The 13,502-nt window shown below is 32.3% G+C and overlaps 1 protein-coding gene across 1 annotated transcript; it reads right to left on the bottom strand.

The window, feature by feature from the left end:
- Nucleotides 1-34: 34 nt before the first annotated feature.
- LOC149374297 (uncharacterized) lies at nucleotides 35-9,969 on the bottom strand. The gene is made up of 5 exons (XM_089594003.1): nucleotides 9,813-9,969; nucleotides 808-1,185; nucleotides 376-718; nucleotides 70-304; nucleotides 35-38 (listed from the first exon to the last, which is right to left on the bottom strand). Exons 1-5 carry the CDS (start codon nucleotides 9,840-9,842, stop codon nucleotides 35-37), a joined length of 990 nt encoding a protein of 329 aa, XP_089450129.1. The 5' UTR covers nucleotides 9,843-9,969.
- Nucleotides 9,970-13,502: the final 3,533 nt, after the last annotated feature.

Raw genomic sequence — 13,502 nt, 5'->3', positions numbered from 1 at the left:
TGAGTTACATAATTGAAGGAGAAAAAAAAGATGTTTACCTGATAAGCGGCCCATAAGAAACAACAGGGCTTAGGGTCGTCGGTGGGTTCAAGAAGTACTGCATGAGTGATAAATGCGTACTTATCCAAAATTGGACTCACCCATGTGAGAAATCCATTAAACTCCCAGATCATAATACGACCTAAGCAACAACTGATCAAACAGCCAATTTTGGAAGAGCACTGCAAGACAGTGCATAGTTTTTCGTTGGACAGTGCAGTAGCCTCAAATTCTTTTCTATTGAACTTCATATAATGTTCAGTTTCTAAAATCACAACATTTCATTTTGTCAATCACCAATACAGTTATGTGCGAGAAAAATAGTTACAAATTTACCTTTATTTATCAAATTGTATGCTGAAAAGAATAATTCTACTTCATTACTTGTTGAAGGTTCTAGCTCATTACTTTCTGAAGGTTCTACTTCATTACTTTTTGGAGGTTGTACTGCAGGTGAAGAATTAACAAATTCTAAACAGGCTACGATAGGCTTATCACCGTAAGATGACTTAGACCATGAATCTCTATTAAGATCAACTATCAAGTGCTGGAAGTTTCTGAGTGATACAAAGATTAATCCACTATTTTCTGGTAAAACTAAGTCTCGATTTTCTTCATTAAAATTTTCCCAGTCGGCCCCACCGTACATCACACACGCCTGTTCAACACCAGCTGGTACCTTTAAAAATAATTAGTATCTCATTAAAGCTAAAACCATCTACTATGAGATAAAACTAGTACATGGCACTAAAAACAAATTATACTCACTAGAATAGTACATAAAATTTTGGAAATGCAACAATCAAAAACACACAATTGCCCAACGGAATCTTGAATTCTAATAGCATTGCTATCAAGCCCCACCAGAAGTAAGGGCAAACTTCCTGGACGAGCAGGAAAGGCTGACACAGTGGTTATCTTATATGTGAAGGTCCATGATGTTACGTACTCACCAGACGTGACATTCACTACAAATAAACTTTTGTCGCAGCTTATCCAGGCATAGCTGCAGTCGCTGTTTAAAAAGCCACCTGATCTTTGTTCGGAGCGTGGCTCATTCCAGGAGTTGTTTTGTACAGTCTCATCCGGAACTTGAAAATCCGACGACTCCCATAAAGGTAGCTTAAGGCTTATAGTTTTGCGAATCTACGAGAAAGGTTGAATGATATTAAGGACCTACTCGGGCTCAGGTTTACTATCTGGCCGTACGATTTTTAACTTTATAAAGGTTTCAAGTAAAAGAGAGAAGTTGTGTTGTATCAGCATTCCCTATAAGGCTTGAAGTGAGGAAATATTTACATAATTGCAAAATAAATAAATTAGTTAATCAATTTTCGGATGCAACGTTGTGTATTTGTAACTCCACCTATAAATACACTTATAATACATTTGGAATTCCACTTGGAATTGCTTATGGGGTTTTGGTTTGATGCGTATGGTAACAACAAAACAATAGAGAAAGTTTAAAAGAAGTCGAGGACCTTTACAGAGAAATCCATAAAAATTAATATTTAGTTAGAAAGAAAACTTCAGAAAAAAAGAAATTTTACAGTACATATAAAATATGCGAAAAATTAAATAAAGGCACTCGATTTCACTCTCGAATCAAATTGTTGGTTTAAATCAAAAGAAATTTCAGCTGACGATGAAAAAGAGGAAAAGAATAAAATTAATTTAATAAACAACTCTCAGTTAGAAGTCGAATTAAATGATGCGCAGTTCAAAAAAACTTGTAGTTCCACCATTGATTAACATCAAATTACTTATAAACAATTCAGTAGAAGTAATCGGGATTTATGATTAAGAATCAAATGTATCCTTAATAAATTATAAATTGATAAAATTAAAAAACGAAAATGATAAACTTAAAACAGAAAAAGCTAATTTGATGGCGATTAATGGTGCAACGAAAGCGAATGGAATGATAAATATAAGAGTAAAAATTTATTATATAGAAAAGTCAATTTGATATGTTCGTAGTAGAAAGTGAGAAAATCAAGTTTGATTTCTTAATCGGATTAAATATGATGAAAGAATTTAAATTAATCCAAAATGAAAATTTACAAATATTATGAAAGAAGGAAAAAGAAAAAAATTCTGAATGTATTTATACTAAAAAAATAAATTTTAATAAAAACATAGACACAAATAAGTTTGAAATCTTACTACATGCTCTAAACTTCCATCAAAAAACTAAAATTTATGAATTCACAAGATAAATATAAATCAATTTTTGCAAAAGATAAATATGATGTTGGCTCAGTTAAAGAACACGAAGCTCGCATAAAGTTATTACTGTAGATAAATATTGCAGTAAAAGTCCTTATATAGGTGCACGATTGAAGATAAAAAGGAAATAAAAAAACAAATCTCAATGTTATTAAAATACTAGTTAATAGGAGAATCTTAATCCTTTTGCTGCCTCAGTAACTTTAGCATTTAAACAGACGATGGAAAAAAATCTAGATTATGTATGGACTTTCGAGAACTAAATAAAATAGTTATACCTCAATCGCAAGCATTCCCATTGATTCAAGATCTAATAATAAAAACAAGAGACTGCAAATGTTTCTCCATGTTAGATTCCCTCTAGAGTTTTCCCTGGCTTGCTGTTGTAGCAAAATCTTCTCTGGTAACCCCAGGGCGGTTGGAAGAGTGGCCATGAAACCCCAAATGCTAGAAGCAGATTGTGCTCTAGCTAAACACGTCTCCTGGTATGTCACCAGAGACGTTAGCATTTATTAGATCGGGATAGAGTTCAACGTAAGTCACTTGTCCATTAGAGAACAGCGTTTTCGGATAGCCGGGATAACTAGCTGCACGACCCCCAGCTCGGAAAAGTTCCTATGTAACCCCGGCTGTTTTTTGGGGCGGGATTTTCTATGGAATTTTCCTTCAGAGCAATTCCAGAGTTTTTTCCTTGCCCCACAGGTTTTCGGGCCTAAGTGAATGCAAAACAGTGATAGGAGGTAGGGATTAGCGGATCCGATGCACCAGGCAGGGATCGCCAGCCTAACCGACGAGGAGTGGTCCCTGAAACATGAGACTTCTCCGGGGTTGCTAAATAACCTGGATCCGATGCTTCGGCAGAGGTCGCCGGCTTCACCGGTGAGGAGTGAACGTCCTGAAATATGGAGTCCTCCCCGGGGAAAGGCTACACAGTGGCGAGTAGACCCGATGCAACGTTAGTGCAAAGAGTGTCAGATTAACTGGCAAGGTGTCTCACCGAAGATACTCACACTGTGCCCATGGATTAGGTGTAACATCAGTAAAAGGGTTGGAAAATGGGTGCGGCAATACATCCCTACACATAGGTGGTGAGCGGGTAGCCCCGGCGACTTGGCCTAAGAACTATCAAGGTAAACTGGGTAAAAAAAAAATAAAATAAGGTGTAAGATAAATGAAAAACAAGGAAAGCAGCCATGGACAACCATAGCACATGAATGCGTAAAGAAATGCAATTAAACAGAACATACAGTTACCGGTTTTGCACCAGTGTTACTTTTCGAAGGTAAAACTATCACGATCCTACCGAAAAAACTAAGAGAAGAAAAAACACTAACAGAATTACAAGCAAGGCATACTATTAACATACGTAGTTAAAAAATCTGTTACAGTCGAAGAAGCCTGACATGATTACAATGACCTAAATAGCAGAAACAAGAGATCAAGATTCTCCGATTTCCCTGGACTAGAGGAGGGGGAGACAATATGCAAGATCTTATCAAAGAAACTGATGAACTTCACAGCAAAAGTGCTCCAACGCTTCGAATACTCCTAAAAAGATATTAACACGCCCAAAGAAAAGCAGCTCACCCACCAGGCCTCCTTTTACAACTTCTCGAAAGCTAACCCAATTAAAACAACAGCATAAAGACGCCCTTATTTGCCCAAATGGACAATCAAAATTCACGTCCACAACATTTCCCACCTAAAACCTCACTCCTAATACACAGCATCACAGCTCGACTTTAGCTCACAAAAACTCCTCTACAAATGGCAAACTTCTGCGGTATCACTGCCAATGACGTCTTACTACCCATAGAGAATAACGTCGACTTTTTATCTCCAAACACAAACCTTATCCAAGTATCCATTATCGAGGGGCACTTAAAATAAATTTAAAATAATTAAAATAAAAATAAATAAATTGTTTGTAATAACATTCTTATTATTATAAATTAAAATAATGATAAAAGTATATAGAAGAGGTTAGGGGTAATGGGCACTGCATGCATACCACCTTGCATGAGCGTATGCAACAGCCCTGGTATACACACAATCCATGCAGTCTGATAGCATGACATGCACTTTCCACACCATGCTTGCAGTGTGCGCTCAGAAATTACGACAGGTGGACATCACGGTGCTTTCACGTGTGCTCCAGGCCGTGCTCCACAGTCGCGGTCGTGCTATCACAATGCTATCGGGGTGAGTATATATACTTTATAGAATAAGTATTGGGTCATGGACAAAATTTTCACAGACAGAATTTCCGCCAATATTTCCAAGTACAAAATACCGTTATCAGTCGATAAATGTATCAAGCTAACTATACTCGAGAAGTCATAAATTTTAATGCTGAACTTTTTAGATGTTTACAAAACAAAATGAAAGCTTTTTCAATTTTTTCTTTTTAGTTCCTTAGCTAGATCATTTGGTATAAGAATTATAAAGAAAATGGAGGTATGCATTTATTTTGTAAATCATGGTATTAAAATAAGAGCAGCAAATGAGATATCATGGTATTTGCAATACTGTATCATATCATATGATGTTTGAAAAAAACTGTCATTATCTAAAGTATTTAATTTAAATAATATTTAGTTTATTGAACATTAAAACTATATAGCATATGATATTTTACGCAAAAAGTCCCATGTACATTAGTGTACACACATGTTTATCCGTTGTTATGACAAACAACTTGAAAAAAATAATTTAAAATTCTTAATGTTTAAGTTAAAAAATCTCAACTAGGGCGTGAAAGTATCGCATCTATCAATTCGTATTTATCAATTTTTGTTTAATGACCCATATACATTTGCATAGACAGACACACAGACACATATTGATTTATTTGTTTAATTATTTATAAATCTAATACTTCATAGGCTCGATGGATTAGACAAATACTTTGCTTATGAAAATGTTCATATAACTATGCAGCGAGCCCAACATAAAGTGAAACATACATCTATTTGCAAGCGCTACGATTCAATTAAATAATTCGGCAAGCAGATGCAGGAAAATCCATCGCTCTTAAAGTTTATTGATAAAAAAGGCAATAAAACTTCCCTCTCTGCAGAGTTGTTAAACTCTTCATCTCATGGATACCACGTTATTCTCTATGACAAGGATTTTTTGAATAAGTTTAATGAAGAAAATAGTATATTTGTAGACGCTACATTTAAGACGAGTCCAAATATTAATGGAGTGCACCAAATTTTAACCATTATGAGCAAGAAATATAATTCGGTAAAGAAACTATTTTTTATCACCATATTTTATTATGTTAATTCTTGAGGTGAATTATTACCTTTATGAAAGTTGAGCAGCTATTGCACCTAAATTAAAATTTATGGTAAAGTATTACTCAACGGATCTACTATTTGAATTTCAAAGCATGTTGCCGACCAAAGTCGAAAAAATGCATTCAAATTTTAAATTCTAGAGTTAGTCTTATAAGGCATTCTTATTATTTCACCCAAATTTTTAGCTTTTTTTGGCTAAAAGTCGAGCCATATGTTACAAAAAAACTAGGAGCAGGTTGTTTGATTAATCTTTTTTCTAAGAAAGTCCGAAACTCGGGGCTAACCTCAGTACGTAAACAAGCGGATTCGTATCTATGTAGGTATATATATTGAGCCTGCTACTCAATATTTTCAAGTGTGATAGTCTATAATGTCACACAAATGGATAGGACAAGCATGATGAGCCACCTTAAATCTATATAATTATCTATGGACGCGTTCGCAAATCGTATGTATATATTTGTATTGAAAGATTTACGTTGAAAAAAAAATTCTGTTAGAAAAGATTTATTGCTCTCACAGGGCAGAGCAATCTTCCAATCATATTTTATTTTAAAATTTCTGTTACCTCACCCAAAAATGGCTCTTCTCTCTTTACTACCGAAAATGCATTATTGTTCAATTATTCAACATAAGAATCTGTTGAAAAAATTACCGAATGGGTTTAAAGTTGTCTAGTTTCACATTATAAATAAATATTATTAATACTCTTTTTTTCATAATGTTGAATATTAAGTTAACATAGTAATTTATAATAAAAAAAAATTAAATCTTCAGCTCCAATAGAACCGGAATTATGAATTTTTGAAAATTAGTCTTCAAGTTAAAAACTCGCTTTCATCGAATTTTCGACCGCTTATATTATCTAAAATACGTAAAAAAAAAAAACCTCGAACTTTTATGTTTTTTGCTAAAAGTAGAGTCTGGAAAAAAAAATTCAGCCAATTCTGTGATGTGTTGGTCAAAAAGTGCTCGGTTTTTAAAAGAATGACCCATTTACGTACATCAGCGTTGGTATTCTGATACCGTCTGTCATTTATAACCATGAAGCCAATTTTTACGTCTTTCTCGGCAAATATCTTTGGAAAGTGCCCCATTACAGGCTTGCTAACATAGAGAAAGAAACTTAGTAGGTTAAAAAATATGACCATACATTTATAAAGCGCAAAAATGTAGTATATATATCGTTCGATTTTTGGAAAAATCACGCATTCTGACTAACGACATCATGAGCCTTGTGAAAAATAATTAGATTTATAATATCAAAAAACATTGAAAAATGCCAAGTTAAAAAAGAAATTAAAAAATAATCACACAATGCCTAATAGCATCCGTGTAACAACGATATCCTCACACATAAAAAAAAAAAAAAAAAAAAATTTTAATCATCAATCATAATTAAATAATTTATATACATTATTTATGTTTTGAATGTATACCATTTCTCTTGCACTTACGCATTAACAAATGTTATAATTGGTTGGATAAAAGCTCTAAGCCATTCGAAACTTGTTGATGCTGTTTTTAACCATTCATAACTAGATCGGTAGTAGAAGTTGTAAGCAAATAAAAAATTGACAAAACTCATAACTTATCATTTTTACAGTTTTCAGTGTTAAATTGCATAGATACATTAAATTCCTAAATCTTTTTAATATTCGTAATTTATTTTTAATTATTAATAAGTTTTTAACTCTTTAATGTTTAAACTGCCAAGTAATATATTATTATAAATAAGTTTTAACCTACCAATCATGTCCAGTGTAATAAATATTGTAAAAAAAATCGATTACGTCTTATATAATTTTAAAATTTTTTAATTCCTGATCACTATTTTTCATGAATTTTACATATATGCAAGTTAAACTATTGAAATTTAGCATATTTTTATTTTAGGCTGTAATACGAAAAGCTAAGTCAAAAAAATATAGGATATATTTGAGACAAAATAATAAGGAGAACAATAATATTGGCTATGAAATTATGAAGAAAATTTTGTTAATACCACTTTTTCCAGCTGATAAAGCTGAAAAAGCATTTAAAATAATAAGAAAACTTATAAAAAAAAGTTTTAAAAATGATCAGAAGAAATTAGCCAAACGGAAAAGATTTTGGGATGTTTACTTTCGAAATGAATGGATGGTTAAAGTTACTCCGGAAGTATTTAGCATATTTAATATGGTAGATAGAACCAATAATAAACTTGAATCCTATCACAAGATTTTGAATTCGAAGTTGAGAACCAAACCAAGTACAGATATATTCATAGGTGAGTATGTGTCTACAAGATAGTTCTATTGATATAATTATCGTTCAGATATAAATAAAACAAACAAACAAGTAAATTTTAACTGGAAAATAATTTAGTGTATACAAGTGTTTAAGGACAGTCCGGAAAAAATTTAAGTTCTTTCCTTGTCGACTGTCTGTCAATCCTTTCGTTCCTAAAAAAATTAGTAGGATAAATTATTTATTGTAAGTGCAATAAGTTATCCATAGAACGGTATGGTTAAACGAGTAAAACTATTGTGAACTAATCGGAAATATTAAAGCGATATGTGGTGATATTTGTATAATCAACTTTTATCAATGCAATTAATTGACGAAAGAAGAAGTATCATGCATTTTTTTTTTTAAATAAATATGAGGCCTGCCTTAAGTGAGATTAATCATGACTTCGAAATAAAAGACAACTATTCGTCGTTCGTTTAACATCTGATTATAAACCTTTCTCATCTAACTTTAAATCAATCTGAACAAGTCTGAGTCAGAATTAACCTCCGAGTTGCGTCGGAAACCCACCACTGTCCAGTGCAGCAGTGCTTTATACCAAATGGATCCAATATGTATCCAAAACTGAGAACACAATCATCCATTTCCTTTAACATCTTTCTATTCGATGTTACTATAAACACATATATAGATGTAACGGGTATATGCGTTTCACGTATTCATGTGATGTCATCATCCAGTACTTTATACCAAATGGACCCATTATGGATCCAAAATTGCGAACACAATCATCCATTTCCTTTAACATCTTTCTATTCGATGTCAGTGTAAGCACATGTATATATATATAAAAACACATGGTATTAGCCACGATGTAAAAATACAAGGTGCGGCCCGCGCGGCGTTGCGCATCCATTTTGATTGATCAATGCTTCCACCATGATGTAAGAATATAAGGTGTGGCGTTCCAAAGTCTCATTTTCGTGCCGTTCTGCGCCTTTCAACACGACGCCATATTGGAGGGAGATGTGACTACTACAGCGGCGAAGAGCCTGTACAATGAAACGAAGCCGCTAAAGTTGAAACTAAAACTTATCCCATGCACGCATCTCACCTCGAATTGAGATATATATATTTATATATTTGTGTATATATACGTAAACTGATCATCGTTTACCTGTTTATTTAGTTTTTTCTGTGCAAATATTGCCAAATTGGGTGTTTGGTCACTGAAACAACTGGATTGAAAATATTGAAATAAAAAATATATATTGTTTCAGGAGTTTCTTGATGTTAATACGCTTTATATTTTAAAAGCTATTGAAATTCGCAGACAGACATGGCGGTGCGAATCAAAATGGATGTGCAACGCCACACATTATATTTCTTACATCATGGCTTCCACCGCGCCGCCATGTCTGTCTGCGGATTTCAAAAGTTTTTAAAATATAAAACATATATTAGCATCAAGAAACTCGTGAAACAATGTATATTTTTTGCTTCAATACTTTCATTCCAGTTGTTTTAGTGACTAAACACCCAATTCGGCAATATTTGCACATAAAAAACTGAACAAACAGGTAAACGATGATCAGTTTACGTATATATGTACAAATATATAAATATATATATCTCAATTCGAGGTGAGATGCGTGCATGGGATAAGTTTTAGTTTCAACTTAAGCGGCTTCGTTTCATTGTACAGGCTCTTCGCCGCTGTAGTATATAGCCACGTCTCCCTCAAATATGGCGTCGCAATGGAAGGCGCAAAACGGCACGAAAATGAGACGTCGGTACGCCGCACCGCGTATTTTTACATCATGGTATTAGCTAGTAGCTACAGCTACATAAAGTTGCGTTCGAAAATTAATCTACTTTGTAATATGTAAATATTTCTTTACCTCAAAACTGATAGAAAATGCTTCTTTCTTTTACTTCTCAAATTAAAAATCATGCGGCCGGTTTTTTCCGGAATATGCTCGAACATTTGAATGGAAGTCGACTTACCTCGCAGCTGGTTTCTATAAGTTGATTCATTTCTATACCACAAAAAAACCTTATAACTTGTCAATGTCAATATTTTTAAACAAGTTTCGAGGGTACAAACGTTGCTTCCCGCGAAAATGAAATAGGGCTAATTTGAAATAAGCGACGGAAATACAGTTACACAAACGTGTTTTGCAAATGTTATTGAAAAATTTTACGTGTTAATAAAAAAAAAGGCAAATTTACTAGTTGATAAAAAAACAGTTCTAAACTTTGATCACGACTCAACAATTACGATTTACTGCCACGTAGAATCACACTGCTAACGAACGTTATACTTAAGCTGATGAAAACTGAATGCTATAACTTTCTTCACAACTTCACGCGATATACTATTATATTATGTGTGCTTGTGCTTACTCTGACAATGTGTGATAATGACTTGACAACAAATAGATGGACGACAAGTGTGCAAGTTGTCGTTCATCTATTTGTCGTCACATCATTAAAGCTTATCCTGATAATGTGTTGATAATGATAAGACAACAAATAGCTGGATTTGTTACACAACGCTCGACTACCATATTAGTGGCGGTAAAGACGAAAAGTATATGTATCCAATACCTTTATTATTTTAGTATACAACGTGATATTTGCGCACACTACTGAATAATATTTTTTTAGTAAAAAAAAATAAAATGCATTCAGTCATAGCTTTTCTTCAACATTTTACCAGTTAGGTATTTCTAATGCATTACTTTATTAAATATGTTTTATTGTTTATAAATACTTCACCAGCGAGGGCGGCGAGAGCGGCGAGCGTTATACCAAGTGCAAAAGAGATAGCAGTATGTTGAGCTGTCCGTCTATCTATTTGTTGTCAAATCATTATCACACAGGGGAAGACAATCACACGTGGTATAATATACTACGTGCATCATGCGTGTGATGAGGTGTTTTCCGCAATCGTTACCAGAGCAAGTAATTTTCGGTAAGTTGCGCTCTACATTACCGTCAGATCGAAAAGTCAACTATATATACCTTTAATTTACTGGCGCTCTGTAGCTCTGTTGTACGAGTAGTCCGGTAGCTGAAGCAATCAATAAGTAACAAATCGGAGATAGCGTCCAAACTTTGCAGATCGCTTTGTATTATGGTCTGTAAACATGGAAAAATAGTTTTGTCCAACCAAACCACGGGCTTCAATTGTTATTAAACAATTCGTAAAAATTTACCATTTTTTTTCTTAGTTTTTCTCATATAACTTTTTTTGTGGCTGTCGGATTGCAAAAATAGCTAAAGATATTTTGTTCGTTATTTAATTATCTACCAATCTGTGTAAATTAGATCATTGGAAGACTTTTTTTCGCGAAGTTATATTGCAAAAAAGTGCAAAAATCGTCGTTATAAATTGTCATTTTGAAACATCCATAACTTTTATAATGTTTGATGAAAATGCTTCAAAATTTGGTATTCGATAGCTCTTATAGAGATCTTAAGCCATGCTCAAGGCTTTTCTTGTATTATGAAAAATAACGTAAATAAACTATAATTAATTAAAAAATTCATTTGATTGTCCTGATCGTTAAAATTGAGCTAGACTGAAACTTTAAAATGGATTTTATTCAGAATACAAAGGACTTCAATATTGTAAAGAAAAAAACTTTTTTTTTCAATTTTTACCCCGATTTTTTACAAAATTTAATTTTGCAATATTAACAAATTAACATTACTCGATCATTTTCTATTGTGGAGAAGTAGAACTAGTTCCATCTAATAGTGTATATTTTTACACAAATTTACAAAAAAAAATTTTTACGATATGATGTTTTTAACTATAGTTATTAACAGTTTAGTGTTTTTTGCAATTGTTTAATTTCTATCGGTTTTTTCAATTAAAAAAAAATATTTTAGTATCTACATAGCATCCGTTGTTGTTATATATGACTTACAGATTTTTTAACAAATAATTGACAGTTAGAAAAAATTACTTATTTATACAGTTTTACGTGCGATAACGGCCTGTGTACGGCGGATTGCATATTTCAGGCGTTTCCATACCAGTACGAAAAATCATATTATTTGATCTTTTACTTTTATTATTGTTTTGTAATAACTAAAAATACATAAACATACATTTTTATACAAAATTTATTATGTGAATGCAAGAAAATACGATGTACATGATATTTGTTGCATAAATTTTTTATAAAATACTATTTCTTATATTTTACGTTTTTTTGTTACTGGTGTGTGATCACTATCACTCTCGGTGTCATCTTCTATTTCGGCGAACAAGATGTCATCAGAATCGTCTTCTAATACTATATAATTAGGAAAAGCATTTTACTGTGAAGGTAAAAATTGTGCTAACATGGAAGACAGAATAGTGTCTCTTAGTGAAGATGAAGATGATAACGACATATACAGTACTCAGAACGTAGAGCATGAGCAAATTCAAATTCAGATGAGTGAATTAGTATTAGAAGACGATTCTGATGACATCTTGTTCGCCGAAATAGAAGATGACACCGAGAGTGATAGTGATCACACACCAGTAACAAAAAAACGTAAAATATAAGAAATAGTATTTTATAAAAAATTTATGCAACAAATATCATGTACATCGTATTTTCTTGCATTCACATAATAAATTTTGTATAAAAATGTATGTTTATGTATTTTTAGTTATTACAAAACAATAATAAAAGTAAAAGATCAAATAATATGATTTTTCGAACTGGTATGGAAACGCCTGAAATATGCAATCCGCCGTACACAGGCCGTTATCGCACGTAAAACTGTATAAATAAGTAATTTTTTCTAACTGTCAATTATTTGTTAAAAAATCTGTAAGTCATATATAACAACAACGGATGCTATGTAGATACTAAAATATTTTTTTCAAATCGAAAAAACCGATAGAAATTAAACAATTGCAAAAAACACTAAACTGTTAATAACTATAGTTAAAAACATCATATCGTAAAAATTTTTTTTTGTAAATTTGTGTAAAAATATACACTATTAGATGGAACTAGTTCTACTTCTCCACAATAGAAAATGATCGAGTAATGTTAATTTGTTAATATTGCAAAATTAAATTTTGTAAAAAATCGGGGTAAAAATTGAAAAAAAAAGTTTTTTTCTTTACAATATTGAAGTCCTTTGTATTCTGAATAAAATCCATTTTAAAGTTTCAGTCTAGCTCAATTTTAACGATCAGGACAATCAAATGAATTTTTTAATTAATTATAGTTTATTTACGTTATTTTTCATAATACAAGAAAAGCCTTGAGCATGGCTTAAGATCTCTATAAGAGCTATCGAATACCAAATTTTGAAGCATTTTCATCAAACATTATAAAAGTTATGGATGTTTCAAAATGACAATTTATAACGACGATTTTTGCACTTTTTTGCAATATAACTTCGCGAAAAAAAGTCTTCCAATGATCTAATTTACACAGATTGGTAGATAATTAAATAACGAACAAAATATCTTTAGCTATTTTTGCAATCCGACAGCCACAAAAAAAGTTATATGAGAAAAACTAAGAAAAAAAATGGTAAATTTTTACGAATTGTTTAATAACAATTGAAGCCCGTGGTTTGGTTGGACAAAACTATTTTTCCATGTTTACAGACCATAATACAAAGCGATCTGCAAAGTTTGGACGCTATCTCCGATTTGTTACTTATTGATTGCTT

This window comes from Copidosoma floridanum, unplaced genomic scaffold (assembly GCF_036245765.1).
Source record: "Copidosoma floridanum isolate Cflo_tuat_1 unplaced genomic scaffold, Cflo_Japanese_pri ptg000020l, whole genome shotgun sequence".
NCBI lineage: Eukaryota > Metazoa > Arthropoda > Insecta > Hymenoptera > Encyrtidae > Copidosoma > Copidosoma floridanum.
The sequence above is the reverse complement of the archived record's forward strand: the minus strand, read 5'-3'. Positions and strand labels throughout refer to the sequence as shown.

Excerpts from the sequence above, each read along its gene's own strand:
- LOC149374297 (XM_089594003.1), bottom strand. The coding sequence starts at position 9,842 with ATGAATCAACTTATAGAAACCAGCTGCGAG. Across the intron at positions 1,186-9,812 it reads TTATAGAAACCAGCTGCGAG|ATTCGCAAAACTATAAGCCT; the intron begins GTAAGTCGACTT and ends CCTTTCTCGTAG. Across the intron at positions 305-375 it reads ATACAATTTGATAAATAAAG|AAACTGAACATTATATGAAG; the intron begins GTAAATTTGTAA and ends TTGTGATTTTAG.